The 22,669-nt window shown below is 33.0% G+C and overlaps 1 protein-coding gene and 3 long non-coding RNA genes across 4 annotated transcripts in view; all 4 read right to left on the bottom strand.

Moving 5' to 3' along the window:
* LOC127872252 (uncharacterized) overlaps positions 1-11,541 on the bottom strand; it is a 32,284-nt gene extending 20,743 nt beyond the window's left edge. The window contains exons 1-13 of the mRNA XM_052415582.1: positions 11,337-11,541; positions 9,203-9,353; positions 8,868-9,043; positions 8,047-8,251; positions 7,023-7,156; positions 4,949-5,113; positions 4,475-4,766; positions 3,308-3,378; positions 2,881-2,966; positions 2,414-2,441; positions 1,584-1,733; positions 1,233-1,386; positions 832-1,004 (exon numbers count right to left, since the gene is read on the bottom strand). Of these exons, the coding sequence (XP_052271542.1) occupies positions 832-1,004; positions 1,233-1,386; positions 1,584-1,733; positions 2,414-2,441; positions 2,881-2,966; positions 3,308-3,378; positions 4,475-4,766; positions 4,949-5,113; positions 7,023-7,156; positions 8,047-8,251; positions 8,868-9,043; positions 9,203-9,353; positions 11,337-11,523 (1,972 nt within the window). The 5' untranslated portion in view covers positions 11,524-11,541. The remainder of the gene's footprint in view (positions 1-831; positions 1,005-1,232; positions 1,387-1,583; positions 1,734-2,413; positions 2,442-2,880; positions 2,967-3,307; positions 3,379-4,474; positions 4,767-4,948; positions 5,114-7,022; positions 7,157-8,046; positions 8,252-8,867; positions 9,044-9,202; positions 9,354-11,336) is intronic.
* A 283-nt stretch (positions 11,542-11,824) lies between these two features.
* LOC127874313 (uncharacterized) lies at positions 11,825-12,765 on the bottom strand. Its single transcript, XR_008046811.1, has 3 exons — positions 12,626-12,765; positions 12,171-12,309; positions 11,825-11,935 (listed from the first exon to the last, which is right to left on the bottom strand). It is a non-coding gene; the product is annotated as an uncharacterized LOC127874313 (long non-coding RNA).
* A 582-nt stretch (positions 12,766-13,347) lies between these two features.
* On the bottom strand, positions 13,348-14,832 carry LOC127874312 (uncharacterized). Its single transcript, XR_008046810.1, has 3 exons — positions 14,710-14,832; positions 14,292-14,359; positions 13,348-13,399 (listed from the first exon to the last, which is right to left on the bottom strand). It is a non-coding gene; the product is annotated as an uncharacterized LOC127874312 (long non-coding RNA).
* Positions 14,833-17,266: 2,434 nt separating this feature from the next.
* Positions 17,267-21,515, bottom strand: LOC127874311 (uncharacterized). Its single transcript, XR_008046809.1, has 3 exons — positions 21,369-21,515; positions 18,124-18,300; positions 17,267-17,669 (listed from the first exon to the last, which is right to left on the bottom strand). It is a non-coding gene; the product is annotated as an uncharacterized LOC127874311 (long non-coding RNA).
* Between the last annotated feature and the right edge of the window lie 1,154 nt (positions 21,516-22,669).

Below are 22,669 nucleotides of genomic sequence, written 5' to 3'. Positions count from 1 at the left end.
AAGTTTCAAAAGACCGTGTGTAAAAAACTGACTTTAATTCGTGACTAAAATATTTCACCTTATGCGCGCTAAAAATTTAAACAACCTTTAATCATATTTATATATGCAAATCCTTATATTACTGATAAAAAAACTCTATGAACTTGTTTGAGAATAGATAGTTCACATATAGGATATGTGTCCAACTGCGTATTTAATTTATGTTGACTGTTTGGTTCAAGGCGACAGAAGCAGCTTAACATTACATGTATGAACCTAGTCGAATAACTCCAATTTACTTTAGCAATAAAAAGCGATGCAAGTCTTACTTGACCGTGTAGAAAATTTCTAAAACGTAACAGGAATTACATCACAACATGATAGGAAGTGCAATGTAAGAAGCTTTCGAGTACAGAAATAACTGAAAACTGGTTAATTGAGAAAATATAAAAAAACGCGAAATAGTGTCTATTTATATTTTCGTGTATATACATCAAACTCTATGTGCATGTAAGTGCATACAGTTTAAAGGAACAGTAACGTTCTGGTAAGTGAACTGTGCTCATTTTTGACTAAGCCTATGAACAACTTAGATATATATGTCCTTTCTTGAGATTTTGAAATAATTACGTGTACAACATTACACGATAATGCATGACTCATACGAGAAAAAGTACAGTACGTGTTAAACACTGCACAAGCTTTGGTGACGACCAGATGTATTTTGTTCATTAAAAACATTTCACTTTATGACTTATGAATATATTTAAGATATATCAAACTGTCATCAAATTACAATAAAATAAAATTATTAAACATAACCTTAATTAATAGCAATATTATTTGTATTACCGCTCCCACAGACGACGGCAGCTGATTCATACGGCTTACAATCGTGAAGTTTCCATGCTCGGTGCGCACACTGCTCGATAGACATTTCAGTTCCAGTACAGTTAACCTCATCCAACACATACTTTTCTTTCGCAGAACCAAACGTTGAACCCTTAACTGCATGTGCTGCAATCCTTGAATATTTAAAAACAGTAAAAGTATTGAATTATCTACACGAACTTATTGATCTTATTGCATAACTAGTGTATTGTTATTTTGTATTCAAAAATTAAACACATATCAAAAAGTCGAACCATATTGGACAAAGAGTGATATTTAAATCTTTTTCATCAACATGAATAAAGGAAGAAGTACGTATTATCAATTATTAATATTAAAAAAGAACTTTTGCCCTTCGATACCATGGCAGGTTAAGCATGCGGCACACAACAGCTGCATCTTTATCATCCCAACCGTCGTCACAAATGGTTCCCCATTCATCTTGGTAACTCACTTCAACGCGCCCAGAGTGTGCGTCACCACCAACCAGTCTAACGTGTACTTTATCTGTATGTCCTGAAATCACATGAATGAAAATGGGCATTTGCTGCAAATTTATTTAACACAAAAGGGAACTGAAATGTAGGTGCATAGTTTATGCAAATAATGTGTTGAGTCACGTGGTAACAATATGTATTCTTAAATTGTCTTGTGTGTAACATTATGGTCAGAACACAATATTAAATGACATGTTAAGCTAACACGCAAATTACCTTTAAATTCGAAAACATCATATGCTTTGGAATGTTCACGAACTGCATGTCTCGTGTATGTTAAATTTTCGAGAAGGCATTTTCTTTCTCGTTGATTGTACGCAAAAGCTAAACACTCGTAGAACTGTTTCTCTGTACATTTTTGGCACACTGAAATGATTCGTAGATTCATATACGCACGAGTTCTATTTCATTTTGAGTTATGATTGTGAATATTTTGTCTGCGTTAGTCTGTGTTACGGAATCCGCAGTATGATATCGTTGAGTTTTTTTCTTCAGAAATGGTTTCTCAAGACAAATTAAAATGAACACATGCGGTCAACATTATCAAAAGTAATCGATTCGCACTTTAAAATTAATATATTAACATTGAGTACATTTAAAATAGTTTCGTGATTAAATGATCTATATCATATACATATTATAAGGATATGATACAGAATTAAGATTAAATATAATCTAACTGGTTTGAAACATATAAAGTAAGATTTCATATTTCTTTAATACGTTTGTATGGTTTATTGTATCATTTCTTTCACAAAAACTGAAGTTATGCTAACCAGAGATGTTAATGAAATTATTTCAATGTTTAAGATGAGACGTATCCAAAACTGACAAAAGATGTATCCCATGTGATAAGAAGACGACATGTCGCGAGTGTATTTCGTTCATATTTCAGTTTTAATTAATGGAAACCAATTACAACACGCATTACATACGAACATTCAGCTTTACAATTATAGTCAGTTTTAGAGTTCAAATAACCGTATAATGTTAATTTCGTTTATCACACATCATTTAACAAAACGAAATTCCACTTTATTTTTCTAAACGATACTCAGCAAAATTTGGCGTGCACTGAAAGAAAGACAACGGAACACGTTACGATTATTTCTTATAGCTCAACGTAAATTTAATCTGATATAAGGTTAAAAACAATGGTAAAATAAATCCCGCAGAAGTCCTCTAATAGCTTTCAAAGGTATAACTCTGAATAGCATAGGTCACTTAACCACATAATCGTGTTGACGGTATATTTTATAGTTTGTGATGTTGTTTTATTTGCGTAAACTTTATTTGTCAATATGCTTTGTTCATTTACAAACAAAAATTGCTGGAAAACAAAGAAATAACAGTACACGGGTATATAATATAGTTAATAAAATCAGAAAATGTATCAATTATTGGTCGTGAAACTAAACACAAACACACAATATGTATAATTAAATCCGATTTAATTTTCTAACATAATTATTTATGTATTAAACAACTCAAACAATAGCATTGCTTTACTAACTTGTTCATTTGATATACCAACGAATTCCTCTGCGATGTTGTTCGTGTGAATGGTTCGGTTAGCTATCCTATTAAACTTGTTGTAAGCTGCAAAAATTAACACGTGACAGTAAATAAAAAAAATTAATTAATAGATTAATTACAAAAAAAATTGTTCAAATGTCAAACGAGGGCTCGTTATCGTTAAGGGAAAGGTAAGTGAACCACCGAAAGTGGTAAAACACTAAAACACTTATACTGGCATGGCAATTGACGCAAATTTTGTATGGTTTAATCGAGATAATATAATATATTTTCGAGAATACATTAACGCATCTGCCATCCTCACATGTCAGTTTATAAACAGCACACTTGTAAGTATTTTTTTTGTAGTGTTTTTTTCACTTATGACGAAATGAAATGTATTATACTATAAATGATCGACTAACCACATCCGCTTTCATCTTCATTTCCGGGACAGTCTTGAACGTGGTCACAAATACTATCGGAGGAATAACATCTGGAAACGATGAACATTTATAAGCAATTAACTGCTAGACAAGATTCACCAGAACAACAACAGAACCAGACCAATTTAAAAACAATTCAGAGTCTTCCAATAAGTTTGAATATTGGATATGTCCTCAACTGTTTGTTCTCGATTAGTCATTGCTTTATCATGGTCAATAAATCAAAGTTAGTTTCAAAAGAAAAGCACTATTAGAACAGTATACAATATCGTAGTAGAATACAATTTATTTCAGCGCAAACATATACTCATATATACAATTATGCAGATAAAGAAAGGAAGAAGAGAAGTAAAAAGTTAGAAAAAATGAATTTGCATAACAAATACATGGTTCATTATGTCATTTTTCTTGTAAGTATAGCCAAACAGATTTATTTATTTTAAAAATGCAAAATCCCAAATGAGGAAAATATCTCCAATACTCTTTTAAGGACTTTCTCAGAAAATGTGTTCATCAGTTTCTTCTTTATATTGCCATACAGTACAAAAGGGCGACATCCTTGATTGGCCGTCAACAGGTATGTAATTTGATCCAATTATTATGTGAATTATTCTGTATTGAAACCACTTTAGTTAAACATGTTTGCTTATAGGTAGTGAGATTATATAAATATATTTCAATTAGTTTTCATTTATTTCGTAATAAATATTATTTGACTACTTTTATTTCATAGAATAATATTGTTTGGGATATAAATTATATCATGGGGGATATAAATTATATCATGATTCTTTTAAAAAATGCTTAATGTTTATTATTGACCTGAAAGCAGCTGGTACGAAATGATATTTCACGCTTGCATATTGTTTGTATCTTTCAAGAATGTTTAATTGATTACATATTGCCAAATATGCATTTGAATTACATGTCTATTTAAGAACATTTATTCTGAAAAAATACCTTTCATTTATTTCATTGAATTTTAATTATAATTGTTATTATCATACAAATCACTTAAGGAATACCCTTTTAAAACAAGCTCTTAAAATATAATAAACTTTTGATCTATAGTACAAATATGACCTCATCACCACCTATGTATTCGTTTACGATTGTTAATTATATATCACTAGCTTGGTTTTTTACCTTGAAATCGAATCAATCCAAGACCGTACAGATGTAACTCTTGCAAACACACTTGGATGTTCTGTGCTACCACACCCTACTGTAAAGGATGGTGCACCCATTACGTAGTAACGACCCGCAATGTTGCAAACTAATGGCCCACCGGAATCCCCATGGCATGGATGGACACCTCGCTTGTAATCAGCAGCGCATACCATGTTCGATGTTATGTTTACAATGTCACTGTATTTATTTTTGCAATCGGCATCATCAATCAGGCTTATTTCCGCACCTAAGAGCACGTTTGATGTACCTGTTAAATAGATTATTTCAGTGAGGATAAAAGTTCTTTAACTAAGTGTCACGTTTCCAAATAAGCCTTTATCTAATTTCACACACCTTCGCATATGAGAGTAAAAGTATTTCGAAACTTTACGCAATTGTTTTGTTTTCTGTAATATACAAACGTAGAAATAACATTATATACAAACATACTTCCATCAAAGGCTATTTTTCCCCAACCAGAGATGTGACACCTGAGTCCAAGATCGTATCTCGTACTTTCATCCGGCAGACAGGCTGATTGTATGTCCTCGTTAAAATTGAGGATTTGTTCCTTTTCCAGCACCAATAGTGCGAAGTCAAAATCATGCGTGGCTGCTATATATATATATAAATATATATATATATATATATATATATATATCTGGCACGAGTTGTCATATCATGCCATATTTTATTAAACGAGTTCAGGAATTTTCTTGACAATGAGTGTCAGATCTTTTTAATCACATCCTTTTAAATGAACAAATTAATAAATATTTTTACGCAAGCATAATGATATATCCCGAATGTTGTTTACATTTCGTGACGTCATTTGACGTTGCAACATCAATTCAGAAAAATAACAAAATGCGATTGGTCAATAAACGAAAACGAAGCCAATTAAAACGCTTAAAAAGTATATCACATATGTGTAAGATAAAAATATATGTAATGGTTATATTACATGGGAAACAGGGTATGGCATGTTATAAAAGTGAATACAGAATACAGAATTTTCATTGATTGTAATAAGAGATGGTAACATTCAAGGAGAGATGTGCACCGATCTTTTTATTCTTACCACTAAAATATAGCCTACTCATCTAAAGCATTTAATGTATAAAGGGATTTGTTTGAAAATCTACAGATTAGCAATTAAAAAATGGCAAAGATGGACATAGATCGCTCACCCCTTTAATGTTTTTGCGAGTAAAACTGTGTTTAAGTTGCTTATACAGTCTAAATTGACCATGTGAACCAAGCGGTCGTAGATGACCATTATCCGATATAACTAACCAAAAAGTACACCTCTGGGTCTGGCCCTTTCAGTGGAAACAATCTTCATTTGAAATATTGTTTCAATAAGAGCGGTAACTCTCAGAGTAAATATTTGCCAGAAAATACTATAGTTATGAAAATGCAAAATAAGAAAAAAACACGTAAAATAAAACTGCAGCTGCGCCAGTTGGTGAAAACTCTTATTATACCATACTCTTTATTTGTACCATAAATTAAATTGGAATACAGTAAGACAAACCCAAACAAACAGAGACACATCAAGTGAAACCACAGCTGCTCTAGCAAGAAAAAAAGCCTTTAATATAATGCAGTCGTTTACTCATCTGCCAAAACGTAAGCCATACAACAAATGCTCTAGATATGACACGAACGTGCATAACAAACACACAAACATGAAAAAAAACGTGGTCACCGCATGGAACGGTCGATAAAAAATTAAAAGCATTACTATGCAAGTTCAAAAAGCATGTAAAGAGAACGCATTTTGATTCAATGTTAGTTAAAACAAAACATCTGTGTTTGAGAAGGCGACGAAAAAAACTACGTCGATTCAACACTCATATTCTGATTATGTAAACACACTTCTGCTTAACGGGATTCTGCGAGATAAGCTATTGGAGGCAAACCTCAGGAGCGGTGAGGTTGGGAGCTATTCAAACAAATATCTACTGAAAAAAGGTTATGTTTGTTTGTTATCGAGAAATCTAAGCTCGCGTATATTTATTTCAGTTTGTCAATAGTTAGTTTATGGGATATTGTGTAAGAGATTAGCTTTTTTGTTTATGAGATACATAGATAACTTTCTTTAAATATTTTATTGCCCAAAGCATATACTGAAACATTGTATATTTCATATACGACACAACAGTTTATAAGTGTTCACATCGCGTAAGATACATGCATGGTTACCTTAATAGTTGCATAACAACCAACATATAGGCCTACTTTTACAGTAAATACTCTTCGAACTCAATTAGCCAACATATCAATACAAGGATTTCAGTAAAATATTTTATTAACTTTAATTACACAATACGATTTAATTTTCTAAACTTCAATAGCCCCGTCGCCATCCACTTATACCAAAAAATGAAGCTGGGAATACATGCGGGAAAATGTCAGAGCATTGGATATTGGAAAAGGTCAAAATTTGGATATAACACCCCAGTCTAACAATTGACATTCTTAAAAAACATATTGAACACAAAAAGGTTTCAATACTTACAATTATAGCTGGGATGCAATACAATCTGATTTGGTCGAAGTTCAAACACCTGTTTATTGTTTTCCGCTATATTCAAGTCGTGAACTCCGGCGCTTACCTTAACGGCTAAAAGAGCGCCTTTCGTAGGCGTTTGTCTGTAATCAAAGAAGGGTATGCCATTAATCAAAAGTATTAGTACGTGGACATGATTTATTGAAAACTTGAAAAATGATCTTATGTCCTATTGCCGGTAAGTCATATGCATACTCTTTTAAACGTCAAACTCATATACATTACAAATATACTGATTACTAAATAAATAAAATAAAGTAACATTATTTTATTCCTAAGCAGTTGTGATTACCATCAATTAAATTAAAACAAAATAATAAATAAGATGTTATACTTTAAAAACTAAAATAGAAAAATAAGATTTTCAATTTATTCCCGCTTTTATAAGGACCATTCCAACTGACCGCCGACATTAAAGATTGAAAGGTATGTACTCCCAAACGTGCTTAATTTACATGTCATATTTCGTTGTTTTTGCACAGGAAATTACTGGCGCTAAGAGGTTATCATCTTTTTATAGTGTGAGGAATGCGTTCAAAATATAATTTCACATAAGGTGAACAGACTCTATGACGATATTGAAATAGACAAAAAGAAGTGCAAAGTTTTCCAAATATTAATTTGGCCAAAATAACGTAAAACGTATTTTAGCATATGAAAACATATGAAAGGTATATAAATATTTGATTTTCTAATTAGGTATCTATAAACGATCGAAACGGCGTCTCACGGAGTTTTATTTTAAAGTTACAGAAAAAAGTGGTGCAAAGAGATCCGTGGTAAAAAACAAAATCGAGTTGCATAAGTATAGCTATAGTAATGCGTAAAAATGATACTATAAGCGGTCATCGTTTCGCAACGGGCTTTTGGCCATATTACTTTATTTCATTATATATTACGCTACGAATATTTAGTTTGAGAAGATTACATAAAGTATGCATTATCATAATCATTATCTTGAAAATAACCATACTCAAAGCAATGTGCAGCGCTTAGAATCCAACGCTTGCCGATGATGGTACCTCCACAGAACGTTTCTTTCTTCTCGCTTCGTATTTGCACATATATTTGCCACGGGTATTGCCCTATATTTTGAGGTTTGCCTCCAACTATTCTTGTTTGTTGATGAGGCAGTGTAGCAGTGAGTATGTTCTGTTCATTAAAACGTGGACGCAGACCTAAATATACCCATTCATTGTTAGTCAATATACTATTATTATTATTGTTACTATTCTTGCTACTATTATCTCAATATACATGTACATCTCACCTCCTACAAAAATGACCTAATCCGATTGGCTGAAAGCTGTAACGTGCCCATGGAGTATTTTCCATACACCCCGAGTAATTTCCATACTACCCGAGTAATCGAGTAGTCGGTTGCGATATAATCGTTACACCGTTTGTAGCTGACCGTACACCGTTAGTAGCTGACGGTGTATGGGATATACAGCCTCAGTGATTTAATACCATACTCGAGCTTCGCCCTCGTATTGTATGAAATTACTGTGAATGTATATTCCATACAACGTCAGCTACTAACGGTGTAACTAATAATATGCCTACCAGCAGTTTTAGTTTATACATATTTATTAAGCTTAAACTTGACTATTTTAGCTCGATTGCATCTAAAGTCGACGGCTTATTTAATCGCTCTCGAGATGATTTCCTTTTACTAGAACCAGTGTCTTTGAGGGGAGAAATAAAGAACGCTAGGCGGACACCATATCATCTACGCAATGGCAAAATGTGAACAGTTTTGTTTTATTTTGTTCATGCTTGGTCACTTCTCACCACACATAACAACACATGAAACTCCTGCATCCTCGTGGTGCCCACAGTTATGAATACCAACACCGGAATGAGGGCATGAAATGATAGATGTTTCGCTACCGACACATTGAACGTCATCGAAAAGGATACTCGTACTGCCTGGACCGAAGGGAGCTTCAATTAGCGCTTTTCCACCACTGCAAAAAAGATTCTTGTGATGTGGTTCACATTTATAAGTGAGGGAGTATATCTGTTTTTAATAGGTCCATCACTGGGTAGATCGATGAACTGATGTTCTAAAATGTATATTAATAATATGCTACTTGAACGTGCATTGAGATGTATATTATATTTACCCGTATCCAAGCATTCTGCAAATGACTGATGCATCGTTGTCGTCCCACGAATCATCGCATATTGTCCCGCGACGGTTCCCGATAATTATTTCAACACGTCCAGATTGGGTATTTGGTCCATCAACCAACTCCACCCTCAAGGTTTGGTCTTCTGTATACACATGTCAACATTATGACGTATATTAAAACATGTATTGAGGATACAGGTGCGTCTTCTATCAAACCAGAATTCACTGACAAACCACCAATATGTCATGTATAACTTATATTACCTGTTTTGTTTGCCATGAATGTACTGATATGGTGTCTCTAAGATACATACCCAGCGTGTCTTTTTGGTTTCTGTCGCCATAAAAGCCAATTTTTGTTGATACTCACTAGCATGACTAAATATACATAGCTCAAATGAATGTTCAAGTCTCAAATATTGCTACAAACCACTTTAAGCCTATACCCTAATCATTCACCTTTCATAGTAGTCACAAGTATAGTGAGGATGCTAAAACGGTTTACGACGACACTTTTTGAGAATTTTTGCCCAAACACATGTTATCATAGTCGTTCCTGCAATTATAGTACAGTTAAATCCTGTAATTTTTCGCGTCCGATAATCTTGCTCACTCTGCAGTTTGCGAATTTCGCAGACGATGAATGGTTTTCTCTAGTGATGGAAGATGGAATTTCACATTTTTAAGAATTAACGTATTTAAAAGACACGTTTTCCATGCAAAATAAAATTCAATCATTACATTTTAACACCCGTTGCGTCATCCCTATATATGGTACATGTATCGTAAACACTGACCTACTTACGATAAATTCGAAATGAATCACAAATTCCCTGCAGTCTTTAGTGTTTTCATACTTTAAATTAAGAATTAATAAATCCAACTTGTATTTCAGCATTCCATTGCACAATATCCGATCAGTTATGGTATTTTTGGCCATTGAAAATATAAGACATCAGACGTCATTGTCATCATTTCCCGCCATTCTGTCAAATCACATTTGATATGATCTCCGCATGCGCAATGGCCTAGATTTGATATTTTCTGTAAACCATGGAAGCATGATCGGGGTAAAATTAAACCTGTTATGCATAAACATTTTTTCCACGCTAGAAATCAATCATTTTATATGTTTATGTCCCCCACCCACCATAGTGGGGAACATATTGTTTTTGCCCTGTCTGTCTGTTGGTCTGTCGGTCTGTTTGCTCCAACGTAAACATTTGCAATAACTTTTTCAATATTCAAGATAGCAACTTAATATTTGGTATGCATGTGTATCTCATGGAGCTGCACATTTTGAATGGTGAAATGTCAAGGTCATCCTTCAAGGTCAGAGGTCAAATATATGTGGCAAAAATCGCTCATTTTATAAATACTTTTGAAATAAAAAAGATAGCAACTTGATATTTGGCATGCATGTGCATCTCATGGAGCCGCACATTATGAGTGTTAAAAGGTCAAGGTCATCCTTCAAGGTCAAAGGTCAAAACAAAATCAAAGCGGCGCAGAAGGGAACATAGTGTTTCTGACAAACACATGCCGCACATTTTGATAGGTGAAAGCTCAAGGTCAAGGTCACCCTTTAAGGTCAAAGGTCAAAAAATAAAAAAATTCAAATCGGCGCAGAAGGGGACATAGTGTTTCTGACAAACACATTTCTTGTTATTGTTTCTTTTGCTATAGTCAACAGAATGCCACCACCATCATCAAATAAACCGAAGTACAGCTATTAAGCCTCATTGTATTTGAATGGTTTAATTTCTGGAATGTTTTTGTCCGTAATTGGACTCTATATGTCAACAATTTTGCCTAAATGAGGTCATTACACCAAGTGCGCAAGATAACCGGAGACTGTGATAGTTTGAAAATGAGGTGAGTCGTGTTTGTTTTGAAAACAAATCGGACATTTCTTCACTGAATTAATCAGATCTTTTTTTTGTTAACAAGCACATGAACTTCTTATTTTCATAATAAATTTAGATATTATGTTGTCAACTAATAAAAAAAAACATGTTTATAAATCAATTGACCCTTAACTGCGCAATATTACCGGACAGCATCGTACATGAAATCAAAACTCAATTCATTACACGGTATATTGCATTGTTTTCTAACCCCCTAACCTGTAACTGCTTTAGGAACTGTTGGCACATCGTTCATACACATGACGCCTACGTCGTTGGTATGGTCGCAGTTTGACACTCCAAGACCACCATGCTGACAGCTCGACAACGCTGTTTCATCTCCTGTACAGTCGACGTCATACAACCAGATTGGTCCGGTGCCATGGCCATAGTGGCCCCGAGGCATGGAATGCCCAAATCTGACCAAAACAACAATACGAACGGGCATCGTTGAAATTGATATATTCAAAGAAGTAAAGATGAGCTGAAGACATTAAACAAAGACATTAAGACGACATTAAGCTGCAATCGTAATCACTTATGTCGAGTTACAAAACATTGATGATGACGCCTTAGTATGAAATCGAAAGCAATCTTTGTGTCGCATGAACGAATCTGAACTAAAACTAAATATTGATTTACATCGTACATCAAATCAGTTATGTCGTCAGGTTTCAGAAAGAAAGTACGATTTCTTGATTACGTACAAGTGCAGCTGTGCTCATCGTCGCAAAGTCCGCAATTGCAGTAATTATCACAAACGGAACTGGCAACAACGCATTGTCAATCACTACATGTGAACTCTTCTAAGCGGCAAGCTACAAACAAAACGTTTTTCGTATTGTGTAAATCGACTTACTTTACAAAACCAATCTTAAATATCAAATAGGGCTTGCCCTCACAAATTATATTTTAGAAAAATTGTTTATCATTTCAACGTAGTTTAAGTTTCTTTGATTAGATTTATATGTGCGCGTTTTTAGATAACGAACATAGTTATAGACTTCCAGATTTAAAACGTATATGACAGGGGTAGATGATTTGCAACATAACCCTTGGTAATAGCAGTACGAGTCTCCGGTCTGCAGTTCGAACGTGAACAGTAGCGCCAGCGGCGTGGTTTGTCCATTACGTAACACCACGGTCGAACGGCACTGACAGGATTACGACAATAAGGACCATCTTCAAGTCCCTTGAAAACATTACTAAGTGTGTAATCGTCTTGCCTTTCGAACAATTATTATAATAATCTTCATCAGTAGCATTTATAAATTAAACTATGCAGCCATTACAACATTTAATTCATAATCAGATATAATTATTCAAAGTTAATGCGAATTTAAATCACTGCATTTATTCTTTTTTATAATATGAAGTGTTTGTTGTTTTTTGTTTTTTTAAACGTGTTCATATATAATCAAAAAAAGAAAAAGATTTTTAACATCAAAATTCCAATATTATCTTATATTAATTTATCATATTTCAATTTAATATTATTTCTGTATTACCTTGTTCGGGTATGAACTAATAAAGCCGTCAATATCTGCCCAGTCTATGCACGGCTGTCCGCTCTCAGCGTATGCCATTAACCCGCGGTATTTTGTTCCATCGCCGTCATAACAATCTATGAATAATTTATACATTTATTCATTTACACCAAACACATGTTATTGTACAAAATATTATGATCAAATTTGTGTTGCAATAGTTAACACTTTATTCAATGAATAAAGTTATGTTGCAATAGTTTACACTTGACTGTGATCGGATGTTTGCAAACAGCTTGAACACAATAGCTACATTATGACTAAAAAACTGTATTAAATGCAACACTAATAAGAATAGTGTTCACTGTTATTATTTGACAATTTACTGTACATTTAACAGTTGAAATTGCAAATTTTAATTAAACAAAACTCAAATGATTATATATTTATGAGCGTAAATACATACATCTACTTATAATCGTGTGTGAATATCATGATATCGGATAAAACTTAATTTTTATTTCATTTAGCGTTATTTAAGCATAAACTGATACAAAGTTAAATATGAATGAAATTTGTTATCTACCGTACATTATATACGTGTCTTTTTGCCAACCAAATCGTTTGTCAAAACAAAAACATGTGTGACATAAACTATTATTTTCAAAAATTAATTGTTGTTGCAACAAGAACATACATGCATAAACAATGAATAACACAACTGTAAATGTTATAAAATAATTATAATTACCTTCACCCTTTATTCCGCCCGATGATTGGTGGAATCTATCGTTGCTAGTGGCGTTGTGTAGAAAATACAAAGTATACTGGATTTTCAACAAAATCGTGCATGACAAACACATATCATGTATTGGTACCTTTATTAATTGCACGTGACCAGCTATATTTTTAGACTTAACAGTGCAAAAACATGAAAAACACTACGTTGAGGAATAAAATACAGACACTATAAACACGAGACTTTGACCATGAAGCATCGACATAAAGACTTTCATATGCAAAATATTTCAATTTGACTTGCAAGTTATTACTGCGAATAGGTTGTGTGAGGTCAGTTTAAACAAAGACGTTATAGGAATGATAAAACCAATGACTTGTTCATATATTTTGCATTTTTTGACAATGGAAGTTATTGAATAATGCAATTAGGAACAGATATAATGAATTGTAATAACCGCAACCTCTAGAAGCAAAATCTATCACACTACCACTAGTTTACCGAGGCCTGGACGATAGTAGGTGAGAATACAAGCTACATGTACGTCGGTAATACACTTTTAGGCGTAATCAACGATATAAGCGACGGGATGGTCACAGGTTCGATCCTCACCATAGGAGTGTTATTAACATCTCTCTCAAAAGCACCAAGCACTGGCTCTAGGCCCAGGAAACGGAATCGATGGCGTTTAAATAAGCATAGGCTCTTGATGCAATCGAGACTGACGATATTAGCGTTACAATCGTTTCGTTACTTTTCCGATGTCAATTTCTGATTTTCAATAAACCAGCATACATATTTATTTATACTTTTCTCATTAGGAAGTGTTATGAATCTTGTATAAATAGAATGCCTTATTTTTTTTAATCAATAACAATTATTCGAAGATCTTTGTTCAAACTGTGACATATCACTTTCAAATGAATTCGTGGTAAATGTCATACTAACCTGGTTCTGTATCCGTTGCCTCGTGCATATTGTTCATAGCTGTTGCCTTTCCACGATAATTGAAATGCCTTAAAGTGAGAATTTTTTGTCATTTCTTTTAATTTAAAACATAGTCCATAATGAACAATTATTTCTATATCCATAATTTCATTATATATTGTTGTTTCTATATCTAGAATTACATAACATATTTTTATACCTAGAATTTTGTTGCATATTGTTTCTATATCTACAATTTTATGGCAAATTGAGAAAGAAGAAACATAATCAGATACCTATATTATCAAAGAACCATGACCGAATTAGAAATAAAACTTAAAACTTAATAAGAATTTTGGAAATCTTAAATCGAAAGCATATATCGTATTGTATTTGCTTAATTTTTAGTATAAACTGTAATGTACAAAAACTAATTTACCTTAATTCTAAATGAAAACGTCAAACACACCAACAAAAGGATCGATCTTCTTAACGCCTTCATGTTCACTATGCAACAAGAAATGTAGAATACTTTCTTTATGCGCATTAAGCAGCATCCTGCACCACTTGTTATGTGTTTTTAAGGATCCGTATTCTGCATCTGTGCAACATCCTGTTCAACTTAAAAGCTAGGTCTTTATACTTGTTTTCATTTGAAACGCGCTTATCTTGAGACTAACTACGAGCCTGTTAAGTAAAAGCCTACATGCACATGCATACACATTACGTCCTACTTTGGACGCTTATGTTTCTATTCGTTTTGTAGTATTTTGAGAGTGTGCTTTCCGGGCTCATATTTAATCGTAAATCGACAAGAGGCGTGCATTTCAATGTACGTTCCTATTCGCATTATTCAGCATATTTTATCATTAACAAGGATATTTAAACTGAAATGAAAACCAGGCTAGAAAATCATATGTTTAATTATTTAATTACAGTTTGCACAAGAAACAACAGTACTCGCATTTGTGAACTGTGATGTTTTGAAGAGGAGCCTACAACAACAAAAGAAAATACAAAACAAAATATTAGTAAATCATAACCACCTATTTATATACCGTGTAATGGCACCCTGGCGCCAATAAAAGTTGACCACAGTTAAAATTATGATGTAAAAAATTGCAACCTTTCAGATGTGTGAAGCGAGCTATTGTTGCTAGCTCGGTCCATGTTGACTAGTTATGCTATGCAAACTTACTTACACTAGTGAATTATAGTTATATCTAAATTGATAACAAACAAAAGTAGCTCCTTAGAATGGGGAAATTCATGCAAAGGTTCGCTTCAATTGTAATAAGAACCTATAGGAAATATAACGAATACTAGTTTTACAAATGAATATTATTCTAACTTGAGCAGTACCAGTTATTAATTCCCGTCCTTTTTACGAAACACGGAGTCTACACAAGTTATCAGCCTCAATTGGTTTGTTTACTATACCAATATATCAACAATAACGTGTGATGAGCGTTTTGCAGATATATAATTAAACAAGAGATGTGTCTGTCAGAAAAACAATGCCCCCCTTCTTCGCCGCTTTGATTTATAAAACAAAATTATCATTTTGCAGGTACAGATAATTGTGTTTTTGACCTTTAACCTTGAAGGATGACCTTGACCTTTTACCACTCAAAATGTGCAGCTCCATGAGATACACAGATGAATAAGCTGTATAATATGACTCCGTGCATTGATTGGATAAAATGTGTCCATAAATTGCTACTATATTGGCCACCTTCGTTGGTGATTGAAAGTATCAAAAGTTGTTGTACGATTATAAATTTCTGTTAAGATGATTAAATAAACAAATATGAGTACTCGAATATAAAATGATACGAATTATTTTAGGACATGTATAGCAATTACGGTATACTGGATTCTAGAGTGTATACCAAACGTAAAAATACTTATTTAAATGAAATACATGCAATTGTCACTTTTCAAACCTATCCTCCAACATCAATAGCTGCGCTGGTAGCTACTACGGAATACCATTTGAGCCATCGTGGTTACACATTAAAATCCAGAGGACGACAATGCGATATTGTGATAGTACAATGGCGACAATGCGATACAATATGAAATATCAACCATCATTATTTAAACTAATCTATTATTGGTGTATAAAACGGGTCAGCATATGTAATACTGCAGGATTAGTGCTGTTTTATCCCTTCAAATCTAGTGTAATCCGGGATATATCTTCTTACAACAGGTATTTTAATTATATTCTCCAATGGTTAGTATTATTATAACCGTTTTTTTAGTTTACATTCCCTTAAACATGAAAATGTTTGCAATTCAATTGGTAGTTACTGTTTTACCGCATATAGTAAAGAAATCTACGTTTCAACCAAAAGACAGCTACAAGCCGAAGTACATTATAATAGCCCCTTTGAAATTGACTTGTTCACTTATGTTTACCATAGCTATAATTACGGAATCTGTGAAATTTTTTATAAAACAAATAATCTTTTCAATCAAAAAGTCCCTTAATTGTCCCTTTGAAACAAAACAAATATGTGAATTTGTAAATTTCGTATGTTTGTTATATTTGTTACCAGCTTGTAGTTAAATTTTTTTTCTTAATTTCCCATGGATTTTGGACATACTATTCGCATTAAAAAACTGAATCGACATACGAAATTCATTCTCATCAATATACTTAAAAGCATATTTTGACAGAAAATGGTTGTCCAATTCAATGGTAATGTTAAATTACATAGTGATTAAAAAAAAAAGGTTTAAAACCCAAAACTGACATTCTGAACCTCAACACATCACAGTTAACAACTGAATCATTTAATGAAAACATTCTGCGAACGATTATGTAAGAATCAAAATTATATTTGTAAATCTTTATTTCGTGTCGATTAAACCACTCTTGGTCGTCCTGGTGCGTGGCTATAAGACCATTTCTTCTAACGTTCCCGTGAATAAATTCATACGCATCTGAACTCCTAATCGTTGTTAATTTACAACTAAAAAACACTCAATACAACGTGATGTATTTAATTATGCAATTTGAATGCCATAATATGGTTTATGGACACACCCAATGATGCATAAGCATATTATTTATACAACACAATAAATACAATTCACGTTCAGTCAACTATTCATGTTTGGTTAGGCGTGTTACGAATAAAGCATACATAAAAATCAATGGAAACGAGATTTGACTATGTGAAATACATCCATTGATCTGTGGTCCGTTACACAAATCTTCGTCACATTTGGTAAGACAGGCCATATTGTTGCCGTCCCAAACACATGCCGTTTCGTTGTTGTGTTGCAAGGCATACAGTCTTGCGTATGCACCGCGGTCATTGACAATGTTGGCAGTGTATGAGAATTGTTTACCGTTGCTGCAGTCTCGAATGTGCGAAACGGTGTTACCTGCAAAACAATGGTGGCGTCGTATATTTCAGTTGTGTTTGAAATTCCTAGGGTTATGTATCTTCAACGCATGCAAAGTCGAGCTTCATTAGCATTATGCAGCATTGCAACACTTAACTCACAAGCAAACAGGATGAAGATGCGTATAATATGCGAAAATGGTTTGCAATATTAATATAGCAGTTAAACATATCTGTTTTCACTTTGAAGAATGCCAGTGAATCATTCGTATATAATATCATTAAATCATGTTCTTACAATAAGTAGGGTGTAATATGGTACAGGTATGTTAAGCCATATATTGAACAAGATTAATCATTTAATACGTTGTTTTCCTTGATACTTCACCACTTAATTTTACTTTCGTTTATTTACTTTTAAATTTCAATCGGATCAACTGCATACTGAATAACATCTTTTACATTTTTTATTTCACGCAAAGATAAAGGCATACCCAATGTTGAAAATGTTTCGATCATGCAGACTTGATCATAAGGTGCTGTACAATTCTTGATAACATGAGGGTCTCCTTTCCCTTGAACGGCCATCTTGTATGTTTTATAATGCTCACAAGTGTTGTTTGTCCCTGTTGCTCCACAAAAATAGCATGTCAATCCATTGGTGCCATTGACTGAAACATATTCATGGTATATTTTTTTGGAGGGAGCAAGCTCAAGTCATTGAAAAGCGTGTAAGGTTCTGATTAGACAAAATTAACAAAAAAAAACGTTCAAACCTAGAGTTGTGTTTCTGAAAACGATCAATAAACAGGTACTAGTTTATGTTCGTTAAAATATAAAAAGTTGAATATTACTATAAGACTTAGAGTGTTAAAAATATAATCCTGTATGTGTATTAATTTATCTCTTCTTAATTTCGAAATGTAAACGTACTTAGACTGGTCGGGAAAATAATTTGGCGGAGAATGGAACGCTCAGCCTGGACACTGGATTTGCAAAAATACTATATATTTCATAATAAGGTTTTGATCACGATAACTAGCTTTAAGTTTACTTGGGGCTTCACTTGTACCTCGAATCATGAAAGTCTTGTTTGTTCAATACGATTAAGGAAGTCCTACCACCATGACAATTAAAGGGGAACGGAACTTAATTGTGTTTTGAAACATGTATTGAAAAATTCAACATTCATTTTTGTATATAACATTTTTTTATGCTGTACTATATACAATTTCTTTGTTTGGTGATTTTGTATGATTAACGATTATAAGACATACATTTAAATTACATTGCACATCAAATTATTATTTTCTTATTTTTTTAGCCATAGATTAAGCCACCCCATGTATTGGACATTTGGATATATTTGAAATAAAACTTAAGCTGTATTGAGAAATTGCTTCCACATGCTCAAATGCTGTTTGTTTTCAAAACACATTTCGGTTATGTCTTTAGAGAACAATAAGAGTTAGGTTAAATTTTACCAAAAACTGCTACACTTATTGTGCATATTGTCAAAAAAGTACATGTAGAAAATGCTACCGTTAAGTATGATTATAGTTCATGTTTTAGATGAAATCTATAAAATTAAGTCTAAAATGGTAATGTTTTTCTTACATTATATCTACTAAGATGAACAAGAAAGATTTGAAAACATAAGGGTTGCTATGGTGCCTTCCGTGCATGTGTCAATTACTAAGATTATATATAATTGTTACCCTTGTTTTCATAACACAAAACGTAAAATTCGAAGTTAACTGTGGGGTTGAAGTTCTGATCATTAAAGGGGAAACATCATTTAACACAGCAGTTAATCACGGGCGCCTCCTCTTTTTTTTTGCGATGTACTAATACATGAGCACATGATACTTCCGAGGTGGCGCTAAGGACCTGATGTTTTTAAATTTCATAGATAGATCTACATAATGAGTAGGTTTTATGGTTTTTGAACAACATATTTCGCATTATTTTAAAAATCGGACAATGTAGTGCGATTCAGAGAAGATTTATTCATCCACAAATGTACAAAAACATTTTATTCCAATCCATTTTAAACCGTGATGACCTTTATAAGTTGTGGCATGCTGATTTTTAAAAAAAGAACTGGATGTATCAAACAAATAATGTCTACATAATAATGAAGAAACATCTGTTGCAAAGATAGTTTGAAGATTTTATGTTATTGAATATACTATTAAACGGGAAAGTAACTTGAGTGTGGTTGAATAAGGTCAACGATTAAATACCGAGGTAACCTTTTTTTTAGATGTAAGTGAGAACAAACGGCATATTTTAGCCCGATTAAGATTCGTTGCCCTTTGCATTTGAGTGAATTAAGCATTTAGATAAGGGGACACAACTCATCGTTTCAGAAGTTGTAACATCTTTTAATTATTTTTCTCGAAATATATTACTGTATAAACATATGTGTTGTAGAAGAAATATTGTGAATTTTTAGAACGTTGAGAATTTAGTTATTGGATTTTATTGATTAATACATATTTTGGGTTTATATTGTGCGATACGTTTTATTCAGGTTGCTGACTTGATGTTTTTATAGACTGTGTATATGTTCTGTATTTATTTGGGTTTAAATATTTACGTTGAAAAATAAATTGATATATGAAAAAAACATTATCTATCATAGTCATGTGAGGATTTATATATCGTGCATTAGGGCCACCTCCTGCCATTAGCGCCACCTCCTGCCATTAGCGCCACCTCCTTCGCATTGGCTTCATCATTTTTTTAAATACACAATCTTATCTATTAAATATGCAAGAAGTAATGTGCTTGTGTATGCAGAGGTTAGTATATACTGAACGCAATCGTTTGATGTCGTTAGCGCATTAATCGGATTGAAATTTGCTCGGCACACAGGCAAAATACATAGATTTGCTTTCAAAAACTCCATAATGTCTCAACTAATATAGGTTCTCACGTTTCAAAATTACATGTGATTGTATGTTTTTGTACGTTTGTGGATAAATTAATCTGTGCTGAATCGCAGTACATTGTCTGATTTTTTAAATAATGCGAAATTTGTTGAAATATACATATGAAACCTTCTCACCCTGTATAATTATCCGTGAAATTTCAAAAAATCCGCACCTTATCGCAACCTATGTTTCATTTGGTGATTTTTCAAATTTTTTACTTATATACAATTGTATATTTATAAAATGCCTACTTAGTAGTGTGATTATTAGATATATTAAATATATAGATTGTGGACTGTGTTTGTCACTTTTATGCATAATTTATTGTGGTATATTTAAAACGCACAATATTTTGTGTTGCCGGGTGGCAAAAAGTGTGCAGGCAGTCCATGACTTAAGCCAAAAACCTCCCACTATGAAGTGTTATCCCGACTGAGCTAACCGGACCGCATACACGGTTAATCACTTCTCTAATTGCGGTACCGCCGTGAAAGTTTTAGGATAATTCTGACACGCTCAATTAACTGTTATATATATATATATATATATATATATATATATATATATATATATATATATATATATATATATATATATATATATATATATATATATATATATATATATATATATATATATATATATATATATATATATATATATATATATATATATATATCTTTAACACGAACATTAATTGTTTTACACACGTTCAATGCATAATGAACTCTGATGAATTCAACACCCAGAACAATACCATATATGCCCCATATAATGTGATATATTTAACACGCACGCACCTGAATAAAGCAAAAATATTCCGACAAAAAATCGTTTTAGTCGAAACTCCATTATAATACTTATAAGTAATATTATAATCAGCAAAAGATAATCAAAAATCCGTTATATCTTTATCATCTGTTCAGTGTGTCCGTAACTGAATATTATATATACATGCTGCAGTGTCGCGTTCATTGGTGACAGATAACGGAGTTATTTTATCTAAGCTAGTGTGATATTATGTTTACACTTGGATAAAACAGATTTCACTATCGATATTCGCAGTCAATTGTTTACATCGGTATTTACCTCTTTTTTTCTTCCTCTTCCCGTTCGTCTGTCAATATTTTTACGTTCGATTATTATGACATGGTAAACATTTCGAGAGTTGAAAACCTAAACTTGTTAAAATCCCGATAATGAAATAATGCATTGCATTTTGAAAGCTTATATTTTCTTATATATGTTCTTAACATGTTTTATACAGATAACCGTATTATTTGTAAGGAATGCATTTAATAATAGCTACGTTCGGAAACACTTGATGCGAAAAGAAATTAATCTATCGGTGGTAAACGCTATGTTTGTGCTGATTTTCTTCAACGGTATCAGCGAAATATATGCATCGCGCAATGGGAAAACGGGTATTAATGTATGTTTGCGTACAGTTTCGAGCCATTTAGCCTGTGCGGACCAGGGAAGACACTTGCCGCCAAAATTGGATTTTTGCTAAGAGGAGACTTCCTTCAAACGAAAAAAAAAATATTCCAGCGGAAGCGAGGCTCAGATGTAAATCGTCAAGTACGGATTCATCGTTTCAACGCGTTCTTGTTTCCTATGTAGGGCGGTTAGATTCTACTCGACATAATTGCTTAAATGTTTCTTATTCTTTTTTAAATTAACACAACTGTTATCATAAATTCCATGTGAATCAATAGCAGCCACTTCCTTGTTGTTTACAAGCCTTCTGTAACTAGTGTTCTCCAACACTAGTGGTCGTAGATGTATGCAGGGTTTAAGTTTAGTGGTACAAAGGGCAACAACACTGTCTTGATTTTGATGTTGATGTTGAAAACGCATAACAGTGTAATATGAAGATCTCAGCTAAACCACATGATTGCTAACGCATTGTAAGTCCATGTCCTAGCTTTTCATAAGGCCTTTCATGGACGTGTACACGGTATTTTTATTGAAGTACTTTGAAACCTGTCTAGACCGATCAGCGTTGGAACCGGGTCGATTATTCGGATTGCAAAGAAGATAGCATGTCGTCGATAAACATTTATTACTATGCACTTTTCAATTATTATTTCCAAAATGA

Source organism: Dreissena polymorpha, chromosome 3 (assembly GCF_020536995.1).
Source record: "Dreissena polymorpha isolate Duluth1 chromosome 3, UMN_Dpol_1.0, whole genome shotgun sequence".
In the NCBI taxonomy this organism is placed as follows: domain Eukaryota; kingdom Metazoa; phylum Mollusca; class Bivalvia; order Myida; family Dreissenidae; genus Dreissena; species Dreissena polymorpha.
Note: the sequence above shows the minus strand (reverse complement) of the source record. Positions and strands in the feature narration are given on the sequence as shown.